General features: G+C 41.3%; 1 protein-coding gene across 1 annotated transcript; it reads left to right on the forward strand.

Annotated features, from left to right (window-relative positions):
* Positions 1 to 293: 293 nt before the first annotated feature.
* On the forward strand, positions 294 to 18335 carry SS18L1 (SS18L1 subunit of BAF chromatin remodeling complex). The gene is made up of 11 exons (XM_075438834.1): positions 294 to 551; positions 3976 to 4052; positions 5364 to 5448; positions 6207 to 6351; positions 9949 to 10146; positions 11148 to 11312; positions 12207 to 12308; positions 12699 to 12791; positions 14101 to 14220; positions 15753 to 15880; positions 16084 to 18335. The coding sequence occupies exons 1-11, from the start codon at positions 483 to 485 to the stop codon at positions 16108 to 16110; spliced, it is 1209 nt and encodes a 402-aa protein (XP_075294949.1). The 5' UTR covers positions 294 to 482; the 3' UTR covers positions 16111 to 18335.
* The last annotated feature ends 70 nt before the right edge of the window (positions 18336 to 18405 follow it).

An 18405-nucleotide genomic window follows, 5' to 3' on the forward strand; every position in this document is an offset into this window, starting at 1 on the left:
CGGCGTAGGCGGCCGCCTCCCCTCTCCTCTTTCCCCCTCCCCCCCGCTGCGCACTTGGCGTACGCAGTAGCCGCCCTACGCAGTTGGCGCAGCTGGGCGGCGGAGCGGGGAGACGCCGCTCGGCTGCGACAGGAAGCCCGGCAGCAGGGACGCACCATGTGCGGCCGGCGGGGAGGAGGCGGCGGCGGCGGCGGCGGGAGCGCCCGCCCCTTCCCCGGCCGCCCGCGGCCGCCTCCCCGCCCCGAGCCGGCGGGGTGAGGGCGGTGCGTGGCGGGCTGCGGCGCGGAGCCCGGCGGTGCGGGGCGCGGGGCCGGTGGCGGGGGGGCAGGTCGTACCATCTGCGGCGGCTTCCCCTCCCCGCGCACTGCGGAGAGCCCTGGCACGGCGGCAGCGGGCGGGTAATAACAATATTATCAGAGCCGCGAGCCGGCAGATGATAGGCACGTAAAGAAAAAAAAAATAAATAAACCCCCCAGCGCACCATGTCGGTTGCCTTTGCTTCTGCTCGCCCGAGAGGCAAAGGGGAGGTCACCCAGCAAACTATCCAGAAGGTAAAAAGGCGTGCGGTGCTGCGGGGCGTCCCTTGGTTCCGCCCGCGGCGGGGGGGGCCGGGGTGAGTTCGGGAGGGCCGCGGAGATGGACGGGGGGGGGCGGAGGTGGAACAAAGCGGAGGTGTTCGGATCGCTGCGAGAGCGGGAGGGGGCGCGGGGGATGGGATCGGGGTGGCACGCTGGCTCTGCCGCTCGCAGGGGGGGAGAAGCTGCGAGGGATGCGCTGGGAAATGGCAATGGGATTTGCAAACGTGTGATTGATTTCTGGTGGCGTGTCAGCTTCCGGGCCCCCCCCAAATCCAACCCCAAAAATGAATTAAAATAAAAATACCGAATTTGCACAGGTTTTCTTTTGTATGTGGACGCCGAATGTTAATCCCTGGGAAGGTAGAGGGAGCACCCGCCCCCGGCGTCGTCCCGCACCGTTACCGCTGTGATGGCTCGTCACGCGTTCACTGGTGGTCGGTGACAGACAAAGGTTTGACAGGTTTCCGCTCCCCGCGCGGCTCTCGGGGGAGGCCAACGCCGAGGGCTCCCGATTGGGAAGTTGTTGTTCCCCGTTTGGCAGGACCCGACAGCAGGGACCGTGCCCTCCCGCCGCAGGTGACGGTCGGGAAGGAGGAGGCTGGCAGTGGCCGTAGGGACCCTGCCCGTTCTTACCTTGCCCGCTGTCGTCGGTGCTGCGCGGCGGCAGGGGCTGTGGGGCCAGCTCCGCTGCGAAGCGGTGGCCGGGGAAGCGGTGCCGGGGCCGTGTGGCGATGAACCGGCCATCGGCGGGTTTGCAGCCGCGCCGATGCCTGGTGCCAGCTGGTGACTTCTCGGGAAAACAGCCTCGGTGGGAGACGGTGACAGAACAGAGGTGAAGGCAGCGCAAACTGCTCTAAGAGAGACTGAAGAGATGACTGGAATCGCGGGAGACTGTTTGGATAAACTAACCCATTTTCTTGCAGCACATGTGATATTGTGAACAAATTAAATAATGAAATATTTCGGACTCGGTGGATAAGTTTTTCTCTAACCTCCAGACTGGTTGGGGTTAGGAGAGAATTTCATAATTCATATAGTTTGTACTTAAACCCATGACTGTGTCCACAGACAAAGGGCAGCCAAAGCGTCTTCAGTTTGATTTTCAAGTCCTTTTCTTTTTGCATATTCATAAACTTTATGGAAGCTTCAGAATGTTCTTTCTTTACCAGTAATGTGTACAAACATTTCCCATCTCAGGTACGTTGGCGGGCACGTTCCTTCAGGGCTGCTGGGCAGAGTTGGGCTGCTGGCAGTGATTTTCTTTTTGACAGGCGGTGATGCTGAGGAAGAGACTCGCGGGCGCAGGAACTGGATGGGCTTTATCACAGAAACGGGGCGGTGGGAGAAGGAGCGGGAGCTGGGCTAGGAAGTCAAAAAATCCGCAGTAAAGTGAGCTTTTTAGAAAACATGCCAATTTCATTGAAAAACAAGATTATTCATATTTGTATTCGTAATATATAAGCAGCTGATTTTTATTTATTCACTCAATTTTTATAGTCTTTCAAATCTGCCATTATTTCAGGACCAACTATTCCTAAAATAGATTTCACCTGGAGGAAGTTAGAGCTTTCAACAAGACAGCAGTGATGGTGGTGCTTTAAAATAGTTCATCAAACAGCATTTGCAGGGCAGTAGACTTCAGTTTCTTCTGTGTAATGGAGATCAGAACTCGGTTATTTTTTCCTAGCAAGTTAGGAAAAGAGCTATTCTGGATTCCTTTGTCAGTAAGCAAATGTTTTGCAGCTAATTGCAGAAGCATAGCCCTTTTCTGATGAAGGTATCTGTAATACTACTTGGACTCTTGCTGTGGAAAACACATCTTAACTGAATGTGAAGATAGTGTCAGTGGTATCTGTTGTGGCAACTGAAAAGGATGGGTTTATATTCTTTGCTAATTCTATATACAGAATTTCCACTGACACAGGTGAAAATCCTGTACAACGGTGAGTACAGAGCATGAAACAAAGAGCTGCACTGTGCCTCAGGCAGGAGTATTTTCTCTTAAAATTGTATGCTGTGCCCGGGTTGCCGTGTGAGCATAGGCATGTGTGCAGGAGGAACATGGATTCTGGACTGGCACAGTCCCGCCGTTCCCTGCCGGCATTCCAGCGAGCAGCCTGCGTGGCAGGTCACAGCAACGCCTCTGTTCCTCGGCCCCGCCGACCTGAGCCCAGGGGACCCCCGCAAGCTCAGCAGTCAGAGCCTGTGGTGGACGAGGGTGTCCAGGAAAGTTAAGCCCAACTTGGAAATTACAAGCAAGAAGCAGGACTAGCTGAGTTGGCTAAGGGAGTGACTAACTAGATGCCAAGTACATCAGAAAGACTCTTCGGCTGATTTTCGTATAACCTAGCCCTGTGTTTGCATCTGAATGGGTCAAGAATTTGTTTTGATCACAACACGTACTACCTACATGGATTAATTCACATTTAACTCATATGAAAACATGTTATTCTCTCCTCAGGAGTTCTTTTGTCTTGATGACACAGTGGTTCAAAGGCCCAATCTTGCAAGCACTTAATAGCAGCGGAACCTACAAACTGCATTATGTAGTCAGTTTTTGCCAGAGGCAAATCTAAATTTGTAAATACTGTTGTTATTTTTCCATTCATTCACCTGCAGAAAGCTTGCCGCATTCACAGGAAGGCTGGGGGGAAAGAGACAAATTGCTTTATTTGAAATTTTTAAAAAATCAAAGGATAATTTAAGATTTTAATTGTATTATCAGTTCATTAAATGAAGGTCAGTGGTCATTTTGTCCAGCAGCTCTGATGTTCTTGGAACAAGTCAGTCACTAGAATTTATTGAATGAAGCTAAGCTAGCAGCCACTGACACATGTAAATTAACTGATAAATAATTACTCTGTGTTTTCATTTTAAGGCCTCCCTGTTTTACAAATGAAGTACCCCAAAGGACATATTTGGATGTAATTCTTTTCAGTGTGGTTTCAGTAGATCCAGCAATGCAAATTTGTTTAAATTGTTTTCAAGTATGTCTCTTATTTGAAAGTAGGCGTGTTAGTAAAATCTGAAGTTTTGGAAAGGGTTGGGTAATATTTTAGGATGAGGCAGAAGTATTGCGTAGTGAAGGCATTTCCCTTCTTCGGCATAAAAATCTATCTGCTATTTAAGGTGCGAAAAAGGTAAGTCTATTAATTCTTCTGTCTTGGGTATTTCAGCTAACTCCTTTAAAGATAACTGTTCATAAATGAATGATTTGAAAAGCATAATCTTCTGACTCAATAAAGTCACGTGTAGGTACTTTGTAATATCCCAAGGCAACAAAACTGCACAAAACACCATCCACTGCCAAGAAGGGTGAGTGTGGAGTAGCACAAAACCACAGGACTTTAATACGATTCTCGTAGTAATGTGTTTTGATCGTATTTCTCTTATGCAGATGCTAGATGAAAATCACCACCTAATACAATGTATTATGGATTATCAGAGCAAGGGGAAAACTGCAGAATGTACTCAGTGAGTATTACGAGTTTTGGAGTATGTTAGAAATTTTTGGTGCACTTTTTCTCAAGAACAGTACTATGAACAATTCTGTGCACTAATCACCGAGAAAATAGTTGGACTATTTTTTTAGATTCACTTGTATTAAGGAATGTATATAGTTCTTGGAACAGAGTGTTTTTTTCTGAAGTATTTGAGTATTTAGTATTTACAATATTTTTAACAGATCATTTATTAAAATAATTATAAACAGTTGTGGTTATTGGACCACTTGCTCTATGCAGATTCATTACATAAAAGTATAATCATGTACAAAGTTAATAACACATTTTCATCAGAAAGTAATTAAATGTTGAGGATCAGCCATGTGGTTATTTATGGCTAAAACAATACGCAGATAGACATACCAGTTTGTGTCACTGCTTACTACTCCTAATCTTGAAAGCAAAATGCTTTTGTAAACTTTATGGGTTAAATCTCGGTCAGGAAGAATAGCCAGTCTGCCCCACGAAAGGTCGAGTGACGGGGCCAAACCCAGAAAGCTGTACTTTCAAAAGAATTGTCTAAAAAAGATACCTTTGCTAAAAAAGTCATGTCACCGTTCTGGCTTCATTCTTGCCACTTTTCCCACTTCCCAGTTATTTTTCCCTTATCAGAAGAAAACTCATGCTCAAGAAGCATCTTCTTTTGCCTTCTTGGAACCTTCCATGTTTCCAGAAGTTTCACTGCTCCCTTTGTTCAGTGGCACAGCTGTTAGTTTGGTCTTGGCTGCCCTCCTGTTCTTTATTATCAGCTTTTCCAGTTCTTAGAGAGCTGTGAAGAAGCATAAATGGTTCTGGTGATGCTTACATGAGTAAACACTCCAGTTAGAGCCCTCTTGAAAAAAAATCTTGTTCTTCTCAGCTTGCTGGCAGCGCAAACAGGCTTTGGGTTTTGGAGTTCTGGAATTTCGTTACTACCAGGGCCCTTGTTAGACAGAGGAAGAAAAAGTGGCTAATTGTTAGAGCAGCCGACCGGGTGTCAGTACTCAAAGGCTGGGGTCCCAGCTTCACAGTTGACTCAAAGCGCTTTCAAAGGAGAGGGTATTTTATCTCTCCCTTCCCCCAAGTTTACCCATTTGTAAAAAAGGTGTTGAACACACTGATTCTTGATGAAAAGCATGACAGCACGGATAGAGGTCATTACTATTGCTGTTTATTATGGCAGATGAAAAGTGGGCTAACGTAATTTAACTAATCATTTGTAAACAGCAAAAAAAAGGAGAAAAGTTTGGAATTTTCTGTATTGTTAATGCTTTCCAAATAAGCTTTACTCCTTCTTCTGTAGATACCAACAAATCTTGCACAGAAACCTGGTTTACTTGGCAACAATAGCAGATTCTAACCAGAATATGCAGTCCTTGCTTCCTGCTGTAAGTACCAGTGCTACCATCAGATGCATTTACTGTGCCAGAGGGAAATGTTCTTTGATTCTGTTACTGATCCCTGCCAATAAACCATTTTTTATTGTTTTTCCAGCTAAAAGTTTGGAAGTGGTCAAGTAGACCACTAAACAAATCAAAAGTTACTTCTACTGTGTTTAAAATGCATTCTTTGGGACATTTGTGCTAATCTCTGTAGCTGAAGTACTATGTACTATAAGTGGTGCAGTGGTACAGATCTGAACAGCCTCCATTTGTTCCAGATCCGTTATTCTTTACCTATTCTTACTGTAATCTGCTCAGGAAAAAAATGCCACTATTTTGTGTCTAAAATCTAATTCAACATTTGGGCATTGGTTTGTCTTTAAGCACTGTGTTATTCGTGCTAAATGGATTGATTTTGGAGGTGTCACACATAACACAAAACACAGCATTTATGCTTGACAAAGGTCAGTTTGTCAACATGCTTCGGTATCGGCTTGGCTAATGCGTACCCCCTCAGCAGTCATGTTCTGACCAGCACAAGACAATTTTAAGATCTTCACTGTGCTGCCTGCCGGCTTCTCTGTATTGTGCTGAATGTCATTCATATGTCGCAGTCAAATGAAGAAAGGTTTACGCAAGCAAGCCCAAAACGTGAAGGAAGCACATACTTGGTTGAGGTTTTTAGTTATAGGCTAATTTTGGGGTTATGATTTTTCTAATTAAAACCTAACCAAAAATTTGCTTCTCCTCCTTGTTATTTGCAGCCACCAACGCAAAACATAAACTTGGGCCCAGGAGGAATGACTCAGAGTGCATCCAACCAATCTCTCCATTCACAGAGCAATCTCAGTGATGCAATCGGGACGGGCCTTCCTCCTTCCTCCCTCATGCAGAGTCAGATTAGCAATGGTGAGCTTCAGTCCCCTTTGTGCTGCTTTGCTGTTGCTTGGCAACAAAATCATTAATGCAGAATATACTTACAGAGCTGTAAAAGACCTCTCCTAACTCACCTTTCAGGCATATGGGGGTTTCAGGCATATGCTGAAATCATCACAAAATGGCTACAGTCAGTAATGATGTTGGCTTCTGCAAGGACTCCAATCTGCCTAGTATTTCTGTAGGGGAAAATAAAAACATTTTTTAAAAAATGTGCAGTGAAAATGACCAAGTAAAGATGCATCTGAGTTTTTAGTAAGAAAAATTACATGTTGTGGTATTTTTCTCCTGCAAGTGTTGGGGTTGGCCAGGGTGAAATGGAATTGCTCGCATGACTAACCGCACAACCAAGCCTGTAGATTGCAAAGACCTTCCAGGATACATGTCGTCTTAAAAAGAATTTGGTGTCGCATCAGTCTTTGTCCTCTACAGAACCTTGCAGACGTTGTACTACGTAGCCAAAGAGTTCGCACAGACATTTCATATGCATAAGATAATATACTTTGTCTATTCGTTTTTGTTCATGCAACTAAAAGAAACTAGTCGAAAGACAAAATTTTTTTTTTTTTTACTCTGTGCATGTTATGGTATGAATAATCTGTTTGTTTATTGTGTAGTTCATAGTTATTTAGTCAGTTCTTGTTTCTGCGGGTCTTTCCCAGAGTGACAGAGAGAGAAAATAGTTTCTGTAAATAGAAATATCTGATTGTAAAATCAGAGGCCTTGGCAGGGGGACTCAAGAGCAGATGCAAGCCATGAAATTACTTCTGAGTTTTTAAAAATCCATTTGTGGTCAAGCTGATAGTACCTTTTAATCTAATAGATGAGGCACCTACTTCGAACAGTTACAGCTTGTAAAGTCAACTTACTAAATTTATCTGGGCCCTTCTTTTTGAAAGATTCATTACCTAGTATAAGTATTATAATAAGTCAGTCAAAACATTTTTTTGTGTTACTAAGAATCTACATTTTCAGTGTTATTGTTGCTGGTTTTTCTTATCCCCCCCCCCCCCAGTTCTTTACAGTAATTTAGTGCTGATTGAAAAACCAGACTGACAGTCCTGAAGACTGGAGTCATCCGCAGAGCAGAGGCAGGCAGGGCAGTTTAGGTCATTGTGCAAGTTTACCTCCTGTTGCCCCAGCCCAGCACTAAAACCTGGCCTGAGCTGTGGGGGTTGTCTGGAAACCAGACTGAGGACACAGCTACACTTCCAACACGAAGGTGTGACTGAGTATGCAGTGCTGCCTCTTCCAAGCAGCCTAGGAAGCAGCAGCAGCCATGGCATGGGCTCTGCTGGCAGTGCTGCTGGCAGAATAGGACCCTCACACTCTTGGGCCTGGGGACTCTCCCCTCGGTTGCCAGTCTCTACTGCTGCTGTCTCTGTGCCAGCTAGAATCAAGTTAGCACAGTCATGCTATATGACATGGCATTCTTGATGTGTGGATAGGCTTTGAGACTGAGAAGTTATTTCACATCGGTCAACAGTTGTTGGGCAGCGTTTTTTGGAAATTAGGAACAAATATGCACAAACAATTTAAATATATGGGCTCTAGTACTTGTGAAAATTTCTCATCTGGTGGCAATAGAGATGGAAGTCTGTAATGAACAGGTACAGCATTGTAAGAGAGGGAAGAAAAGGGAAGAAGTCACAGAAGCTACTACATTTTATTCTTTCTTGTCCTCAGTCAGGACTTCACAGGAATCACCTCTGCAGGACAGTAACTAGGTAATTCCCTGCATCCATGGTAACTCTGTGTAGTGGCAGCTAGGTCAATTGTAACGATAATTCTCTTGATGGAGACAAGCTGAAAAACAACCCACTGAGATTTCCAGTAGTCCGCCATCCGCAAGTCAGTGATTCTTCATGCCACAGCCCTGCAGGCAAACCCATTAGATTCAGTAAACCAACCAGGGAAACTCAGCTGCCCCCAGACAGAACTGGGCCCACCTGAGACTCGTGACTGTTCAGAAATCATGAATGAGACCTTTCAAAGAAAAACCCAACTGCCTTAGATTCATGAAAGTATGAAAGAGGTTCAATGCTTTGTATTTATCTTAGTGTTTTAGTGTTTTCATTTAAACACTTTTGGTCATGCTTTCATGTTTTCCCTTGCAGTCACAAATGCTTTGGAGAAGGCCAAGATTCTCTAAGTTTTCCCCTGCAAATAGGGCAAAGTTTACCAACGCTTGCTTCACTCTGTCCCTCGCTCAAAGCGACTGCCAGCTCCATTCAAACACCGTGTGGTCTTGTGTTGCCCCAGAAGAAGTATCAGCTTTACAAGACATACGAAAAAGGGAGCAAAACATAGGGCTAGATCTCTGTAGAGGTACACTGACCTGGCTCCGCTGATTTCAGCAGAGATGGCTCTCTCTATCTCATGTTGAAAATGCTGCTCGCATCTCTCCATCAGAGGAAAACAGAATAATCTACAGCAAATTTTCTCAATTTGATGTCTATAAATACCATTAAAAGTAATTAATGAGGTTTGTACTACGAGAATTAGACACATTTTTCAGAGGCTGTAGATACACTTAATAACTATGATTAAAATAGCATTATCTAAACATTACAACGTAATTCTGTCTCTTCTAGGGATTCTGCGTGTCTTCTATTCTACCTAAATTAATTTATATTGACAACAATACAGCTGAATTTAGACAGACAACAATACACACTATCACAATTTAGGTATTAACAATAAACAATGAAAACAGCTTTCCAAAACTCATTCATAACAGTATTTAAGCAACAAACAATAAAAAATAAGGACCAGATTCCCCCCAGTTTTAGTTACCCAACAGCAACAGAATTTTTAAAAATAAGCATACTGCCAGGTAAGCAGGACAGTACAAACCCGGGATATAACTGGAGCAGTCTGATGATTACATACAGTGATGCTGGAAAGGGAGTACCGTAACAACAGGGATTGTTATCGTGACCGGGAAAATTTAATTTCCGAAGGTCTGAGGTACTTGCAGACAATCTTCAGGAAAGGGAGAGATGAGCTTGTCCGCTGAGGAGAGGGTCCCTTGGTACTTCGTAAGCCCCAGCCAAGAAGGTCAGTTGGATATAGAGGAATCAAATGGATGCAGCAATGTGCAAAGTGTTTCTCAGCTACTACTGTGCCTTCCCATTGTCACCATCTGTGCGAAGCGGGAGGAGGAGTCAACAGCAGGACAGGAGGAAGGCAAGGACAAATTTCAGAAGGCTGGGATGTTTCCAGAGTCCATGTATTTTATGAAGTATCTGAAATTACTGGCATTTGTTAATTCTGCTGCCCACAGCCTGTGAGAAACTGCTTGTAGGGCATTGCTGCTGGTTTTGTTCTTCCCATCTGCAGTTCTGTACAGCCTGGATTTGGCTGCCGGGAAGAGGAGGATCACTGTGACTGTGCAGTAGGCAGTTTTAATTTGTCTGTAGATAACAGGGAATTTTAATAATGAGGATTTTTTTTGTTTTGTTTTGCCTTATCATAAGGTATTTTAGAAAGGCCGCAAGGGCTTTAATGCTCACTGTACGTTGCCAATAATAGCACAGATTTTCTTGTTGCTCTCTTTAATTTTTCTAGGTCCTAATCACGTGTCTATGCAGCAGTCAGGCCAGAACACTATGCCCACGACCTCTCTGAGTATGACTGTCAGCAGTCATGGAACTGGGCCTGGTTATAGCCATACAGTGCCTGCATCTCAGAATGTGCCAATGCAAGGCCAGGGGTCAATAGGCAATTATGTCTCTCGAACAAACATCAACATGCAGTCTAATCCAGGTAAACTCCCTCTTCCTCCTTCTGGGCCAACTTGACTTTTCAGTGACCTCAGAGGTTTACCACACATGAATTTGTTCTGTAAATATTTTCTGTAGACAGCAACAAACATCCAAGAGGAAAAGACAGCTTTAAGACATCTCTGAATTTCAAGGTGTCAGGCAGCAGTGTAAGTTAGAACAGTTTCAAACTTGCTTTAACTTACACCGACTTGCTGTGGTTAGCAATGAGTTGGGGAAAGCAGGCTTAGCTAAAAGTGCAGCAGCGCTAGCTGACAGCCCCTGGCAGCAAGTCCCACAACCGTGGGAGGGATCTGAGAAGCACCTTTATCCTTGCTGAAAGAGCCTGCCAAAGTGTGTTACACATTTACTGTTTGTACATTACTACCCCATTTTTGTTATTTTATTGATACTTCACACTGCTTGCAGGGCAGAGAGAGACTAGCAGACAACTCAGAATTAATCTCTTAATGTGTAAAGATGTTTGCTACTGAGTATTTAATGGGATGTCCAGTGCTTATGAATTCTTTCCGATGATATGAAGTTTAGGGATCAAATAAATCCTAGAATGTCTGTTTATTTAAACTGTATAATCATCAGGTATATAATAAGATGGAATTAGAAGAAAGAGTTGATTAGAAAAGAAATGAAGCAATGAATTGGTCAGGAGGTAGAGAGGAACAAGTATCAGTTCTTATTTCTTTCTTTAATCCTACTGTGATAATGATTACATTCTTGTAAATAAACTAACAATAATCAAGGCTAGATGTATTTTTAAATGTCTGACTGAAGCAAATGGCAAGAACTGACCGTGTAATAACATCCTTTCTGGATTACAGTGCAGAAGACTAAAATACATGCAGTAGGAAAACATCTCCCCCTGTGGAAAATTCACAGAATTATCAGGATGCATGTTAGTTGAAGGTTTTAACTTGCTTCCAAACAGACTAGGGAAAAGAACTATCACACCCTTTTAGAAAACAGTATTTTCCATGTACGTTGTAGTCTCCATGATGCACCAGCAAGCAGCAACGTCGCATTACAACTCGGCGCAAGGAGGGAGCCAGCATTACCAGGGACAGTCCTCCATTGCCATGATGAGTCAGAGCAACCAAGGCAACAGCATGATGGGTCAGCGACCAATGGGCCCTTACAGAGCTTCACAGCAAGGTAAAATCTATTATTAGATTATTGATATAATTATTACTAGATTGATGATACTCAGTCCGTCCTGTAGGGTAGGCAAGTCAACAAATCTCCCAAGTCCTATCTGGGAACACAGGAAGTCTCGAATGGTGGAAGTATCATCACAATCAGATGAACTTTAATCTATTTTCAAGATTTATCCATTTAATTATTTCAGGTGTTTAGAAAAATGATTCTGTCTAAAAGTGGTCATATACCTCTAAAGAAAAGATGAACAATTTGGTATACAGCTCACTCAAGACACTGGGAATCTTTTCAGTTCTTTCAAATGGTATTGGATCAGCCGTAACATGGCACAGTTAACAAGGAACACATTTCTGCAAAGAAGATATAGTTTGCCAGCAGTTAGTACGAAAAATTAGGCCAAAGGAAGGAAGACACCAGAGGATAACTACCATGCTCTAAGACCTCTCTGGAAACAGTTCTAAGAGGTAATCAAGCTGCTAGACTGATTCTAACTTAAACTGAATTTTGCTAAAAAACAAGTTGATACATTAATTAAAATACATTTAATTCTGACTGTGTTCTTGAGCATGGAATACATTCCCCTGCTTTCCAATAACTCAGATTAGTAGATTGAATGTAGCCATTACTTTTGGTATTGCCACAGAAGCGAGTGGGTTTAGGACATGTTACTGACAGTTGCATTAATTTCAATTTCAACCAGCTTTTTCTGAGAATACAAATTTATTTTCTTTTCCTAATAGCAAACATCTTTGAAACCACTCTCAACATACACAGCTTCTTTACTTATCCAGATGTAAACACTGTTTTCTTTTTTTAAAAAAAATAGATAAGAAAAAACATCCCTTAGGAGTCCATGGGCTCAGTTTGCTCTCTCTTGTCTTTGCCTTGCAGGCTCCTCACAGCAGTACATGGGTCAGGAAGAATATTACAGTGAACAGTACAGTCATGGACAAGGCTCATCAGAACCTATGAATCAGCAATACTATCCAGATGGTAATTCCTCTGAGCTGTAGTCACTGTAATACTGCTAACGTGTAGATCAGCATGACTGCCACATCCAAGGACATGGCAAACCCATTCCGATTCATTTCCAATTTAAATGCTAGAAAATTCTAATCCCAGGGCATGGAAGCCTGGTACACAGTGCACCCTGCTATCCAAACTGCTTCAAAAGGAGCACAAAGCCAAGTTTGGATTAGCAAATGCAAGAAATGTTTCCATAGGTGTGACTTTTTCTTGAGGTGTATTAGACCCCCTATCTGAGGGGTCTGTATTTCCTCTTAGCCTCTTCTTTGTGCACAAGCAGCTTCATAATATATGTATTCAACAATGTAACTTGAGTTATTAAGAATGTATCTGATAAATCTTTACGATTCCTTGTAGGACATGGTGATTATGCCTATCAACAGTCATCCTATACTGAGCAGAGCTACGACAGGTCATTTGACGACTCTACACAACACTATTACGAAGGAGGTAGGAAAATATCGTGGCGGTCTTTATAAACCAAAGCTCTAATCCCCTAAAGCACTAATGAAATGCTTATGAAAATGTAAGCTATGAGTTGCAATTTCTGCATCAGTAAACTGCTACTTAGCCATTACTTAAGGAGTGTCCAGGAAATAGAATTTACCTATGTATGGCATTTTTTATCCCAAGACTGTATCAGACTATATACGTAGTATCACGTCAGTAACTGTATTGTGAGGCAGTCATGCTGTGCAGCCTTGTGGGATCACTAACAACTTGTGCGTAGCCTCATATTTATTAGAAAAATGATCCTCAGTTGTAGCTGAACCAGGTGGAATTATTGCTGTACTTTTTTTGCAGTAAGAGAAGAGACTTTCAGGATATCAGTATTCTCCACTCTTACAAAACTGTTTAACAAACATTTATATAATGCAAATTAAAATGTATTAAAGTAAAAGGTTATGCTGACAAAGGTAAACTAACGTGCTGCAGTTACAAATGGGGTTCAGAGTCAGAAAAAAATTGGCAGCCATAAATGGAAATTTCTCTAAAGTAAGAAAGCCTACTGGTTAATTCCAGGACCAACTTTTTTTAATCTTACTTAATTCACTTTACAAATTGTGAAAAACAATGGGTTAAATGAAACTAATCTTTGAAAATCATCATTACTACGAATTTACAACTCTACCACTAAAAAACTCTCTCAACAATAGTACGTCAGTAAATTCAGTGATACTATTAAGATATATGAACTCTAAATTAGCTGCAAAATATTACCTTAATTATGATACAGCAAGGTGGCATTTAGGAAAAGCAATGTCATCTGTATAGACTCCATTCATTTGGTTGTTTCAGGATACTGCAAATGGAATTTCAAAAAATACCAGTAACAACTAGATAAGTGGTCTTTCTAGGGTATATAAATAAACATAATTACCTAGAAGAAAATACAGTGGGAGGGCTTCTTGAGAAACTTGCTATTTAGCTTGGCATTCTTATCTTTGTGACTCTTTTTTTTCTTCTGAAACACTTCTGGGGTAAAAAAAAATCCTTTGGGGAACAGGTTGCTTGTTTGTTTCTTTGTTCATTTAGTGATGTGTAAAAATAAACAACTTTCTTCTGTTCAAAAGAGCTAAAAATCACTGAAGAAATAAACATCCTGATTGGCAAAATGCAGTCATCTGTTTCTGAAGAGTACTTGCCTCTGGAGTTCCAGACCAAGGCTCCTTACACCTTTGTATTCCTTATGATCCACATGTACAGTGAAATACTTGCCTCACCTATAACCTAACTACTTCAATTTTTCCCTCTTCAGGAAATTCCCAGTACAGCCAGCAGCAGGCAGGATACCAACAGGGAGCTGCACAACAGCAAACCTATTCCCAGCAGCAATACCCAAATCAACAAAGTTACCCAGGACAACAGCAAGGATACGGTAAGAGAACTGTCACTGACCGGTCAAGTGTTTGCAGTACTTCATCCTGACGCCTCCATTCCTAGGCTAAAATATGCTGTAAACTATTTCCTTGATTAACCTCAGGCATCCACATACCCAAACTATCCAAAGAGCATAGCATGAAAAGGGGTTCTGGGCAGTAACATACATTAGTGTAGTGCTGCATTCCATACTGTCACATTCGCATCCTGAATCTCAGTCTCTTTTGAAAGACAATTAGAAAGTTAGAAAGTACACTTTCACCTCGTGTTGACTTCCTGGTCAGTGTCAGCAGGAGGTCACTGCCTGGATTCTCAGGCTTCGTACACAGCTAACAGTTCCACAACTGACATGAAAAAATAACATCAACAGTCCGGGGAATCACTGCTCCCTCGCTCAGATTTCTTGCAACATCCTACAGGTTATATTCCTTGGTGAGGGACTGAGACAAAAGGAGAAAAGTGGAAGCGGTTTGAACATGCAGCTAACATGGGCCCAGGGCTATCAAACCCTTCAGGCCACCAGTGGCAGATCTCCCTGCTGCCATCAAAAGAATCTGAGTTTCATGGCTGTCTTTGAGTTTTCTGACCGACTGGAGGCATCTTGTATGCATCCTCAGCCTTTGGGAGAAAGAAACCATTTCAGGTTATTTAGTACAAAAACAGGGGCCGGAGAGCTTGTAATAATCTAAATACTGGCTTCAAGGCAGGGGATTTCTGGTGCATCTCCCAAAGGTGATGGTACTTGATCTTGAACTGGCAATGTCAAGCAAACTTGATAAATTGATGTTAATATAAATAGTAAATCCATTTTAGAAATGTAAGATCTCATGAAATAGAACCTACATGCCCAAAATTTAATTAAATTATTAACACCTGACTCTGCAGTACTAGCGCGTAGCTTGGACTACTCAAAGCAGACATATTCTATGAAACTAGACCCAAAATTCAGTCTATGATGTAAAAATCTGGCCTCCTCTCTTTAAAGGTTCTTCTTCATAAAAATCCACCAATAATGCTAAAAAGTGCACATAGTATTCTATACACAGAATATACAGTCCCAAATAAAAGGAAATCAATATCCCTGTGCAGTTGTGTGTCTGATTTACTCGTTTTTTTAAAGTATCTTGATATGCAAGAGATTTCTGAGGTTCTGCCTGGTCAGCAGTGCTTATGGTGGCACAGCCATGTTAAATAGGCAGTTAAATGTGCAATTGTTACTAAAGTAAAGGCCAGGAAGTTTGCATGTAGGCAATAACTGAGCTGAGATTTCAGAGAGGCAGATCACTTAAAACTGTATCAAATTTTCTGAGCAAATTTTAAAACGTGAACTGAAGTTTACACTGCTGCAACTAGATCATTATTAGGATTAACACTTTCCAGTGGAAAGCTAGAGGGGAGGTCTAGGCAAAATTTACTCACGGTTCTTAGTTGCAGAGCTTACTTTGTTACCATCACGTTTTACATTACGTTAACCATCAGAACTCCCCCTAGCAAATCAAGCCGTAGTAATGGATTTCACTGTCCTCTCAGGTCCTGCACAAGGAGCCTCTTCACAGTATTCCAGCTACCAACAGGGGCAGGGGCAGCAATATGGAAGTTACAGAGCTTCTCAGACAGGCCCATCCGCTCAGCAACAGAGGCCTTACGGCTATGAGCAGGTAAATTGTCTGACTCTCTGCTATGAAAAAGCAGATGTAGTTGTTAGCTTCGCATATAAATCTATCAGATAATTTGGTGCAAGCGTATTGGTGATACTTCAGTGTCTCTTTCAAAATTCATAGACCAAAAGAAATTGTCTAACTCACTGTTTGTGAACCTCTGATATATTATTCTCCAACATTTTTATTTCTCTTTTTTATAGGGACAATATGGAAATTACCAGCAATAAAAGAATATGATCCTGTGTCAGATTCATTTCAATAGTATATCCGTCTTTTGAACTGGATGTACTGGCAGTTTTGATTAATTGTAATATGTTGGTTACCCCTTAGCACAAAGCAGCGTCTGTATGTGAACAGTGTTCATTTCATGCTGGATATGAAGCAGTGCACTACTGGTAACAAGACAATGCTTTAATGGTTTGATATTTGGTGCTGTGTATAGTACTGTATGTTGATACAATGCAGAAGTTTTTAATTTACCCCCCTCCCCGCCCCATTCTTGATGTTTCTAAATAGCTTTAGGATCATTTGATCACAGTTGTGCCCCGTCCTGGAAAGCAGCCAGGTTATTCTGCAGTCTGGCTCAGTACAAAGCCATCCAGTCGTATCGCAGTCCAGGGAGGTATCCTGTGGTAGGTTATTGATCTTTTTTTTTAACTGAATGCATTGAAGATTACCTGCCAGCCTCTGGAATCCATGGCTCTTAACTTTACTTCTTAAGAACATGGGGATGGATAAATTCCTTGTGTGAAGACAGTTCTATGCTATAAGTTAAGAATAAAATTAACTGCAACTGCTGCAATACCTACTAGGGCTAACTACCCAAGTCTTACAATTCAATAATCTGCATAAATCCACGTTCCTGTTGTAAAAGGTACAGAAAGAGGATGAAAACCTATATTCAAGGAAATGTTAAATCACTAGAGGCACCTTTTATGTATCCGTGTAAACTAGGGTATTTCTATCATGGAAAGAAAAATAGAAGGGAGCTCTGAGATCTGCAGTGTCAGCCTACTAGACGTCAATATTACTTCATATTATGCTTAGCTGAGAAAAACATCTGGCAAAACTCCAGTCTTAAATAAGCTACTGCATATTTATAATTCACATATACATTTTCATGCCAAATTTCACAAGCATGTGGCTGGCATCCTTCTTTATTTCTGATTCTTTCATTGCTCTTGCTCAGATTTTTCAGCAAGCATAATAAATATGGTAAAATTTTTTGGTCTGTTGTTCTCACAGCTCATCATCACTTTTGTTTTTCTTTTAGCTTGACAGAAATAGTTCAAAAGTATAAGAAAAAAATCCATCTTTATTGCAGATAAGCAACTAAATTCAGCTTTAACTGTGAAACAATATTATGCATATAGAGAGGGGAACTATTAATGGGGTCAATCAGTGAGAGAATATCTATAGAGGGAGAATTTAGAAATAAAAACTAGTGGTACGTAAAAACCAGTATGAACAATGTAAGTCATTTCTATTCAGTTTTACATGTTCTTACAAAGTGTTGAAAAAAGCACTTATAAAGTGCTTATAAAAGTGCTGAACAAAATACCGTGTCCAAACTTCTCTGAGGCAAAAGGCTAGGATGACTATACTCCATGAGCATTTTTTAATACAAGATTAATTGCACATTTGCAATATAGAGTAAATACACCGTGTCAGATTTTGTCCATTTCTTTGTCTGAACTGGTGTATTTATGGGATTTTCAGTTCTAGTAGTTGATATTTTCAAAAACCGAGACCACAAGGAAAATAAAAGATCTCTCAATTCATTACTTTTTTCCCTGTAAAGTCTTTAACTGGACAGCTAAAGAGTTTAGTATTAAATGTTGTCCAAGCACTGCCCTTGCTACATTAATAATTTTAATTACTGATAAAATAGAAGACATTTTTTTAGTCAGTCCTCATTTCTCTCATCTTTCCTGCTGGTGTTTTCATACAAATAAGTACTCTCAAATAGCAAGGAATGAAAAGGAAGTAAGATTGTTTTCTTTAAAATATATACATATTACAGGGAGCCAGAAGAATGCAATATTGCTCTTTGTCAGCTTGGAAATATGCCTTTTATGTGGTTTTTGAAAGTGCTGAAATACTTTTGACAGCATATGAACAACACTTAAAATGAAACAGCAACATTACATCAATCTGAAATGTCTTACATTAAGAATTTCTTGAATGTTGTGTATATAATGTATTTGAAAGAGCACTTTGGAAATAGTTTGTACATTTATTTCCTAATTTATACATGATTTTTTGGTGTTAATATTTCTAATTGTTAATAACAGAATGTTTATTTAATGTGTTGTTCATTTTTATGTATTAATGTGGAAACAAAGTGATGTCAGCATTTTGACTTCTTCCATTAATTGTATCATTTTCTGTTTTGTAATACAGAATGCTTGAAAATTGTTTAGGTTAAACATTGTCTGAAAATGAAGTTGGTGGTACTTTCCTTACGACAGACTTTTGAGTGGAAACAACAGATAAAGGGGGATTCTTTTGAGCTGCACCTC

Source organism: Opisthocomus hoazin, chromosome 18 (genome assembly GCF_030867145.1).
Source record: "Opisthocomus hoazin isolate bOpiHoa1 chromosome 18, bOpiHoa1.hap1, whole genome shotgun sequence".
Classification (NCBI taxonomy): domain Eukaryota; kingdom Metazoa; phylum Chordata; class Aves; order Opisthocomiformes; family Opisthocomidae; genus Opisthocomus; species Opisthocomus hoazin.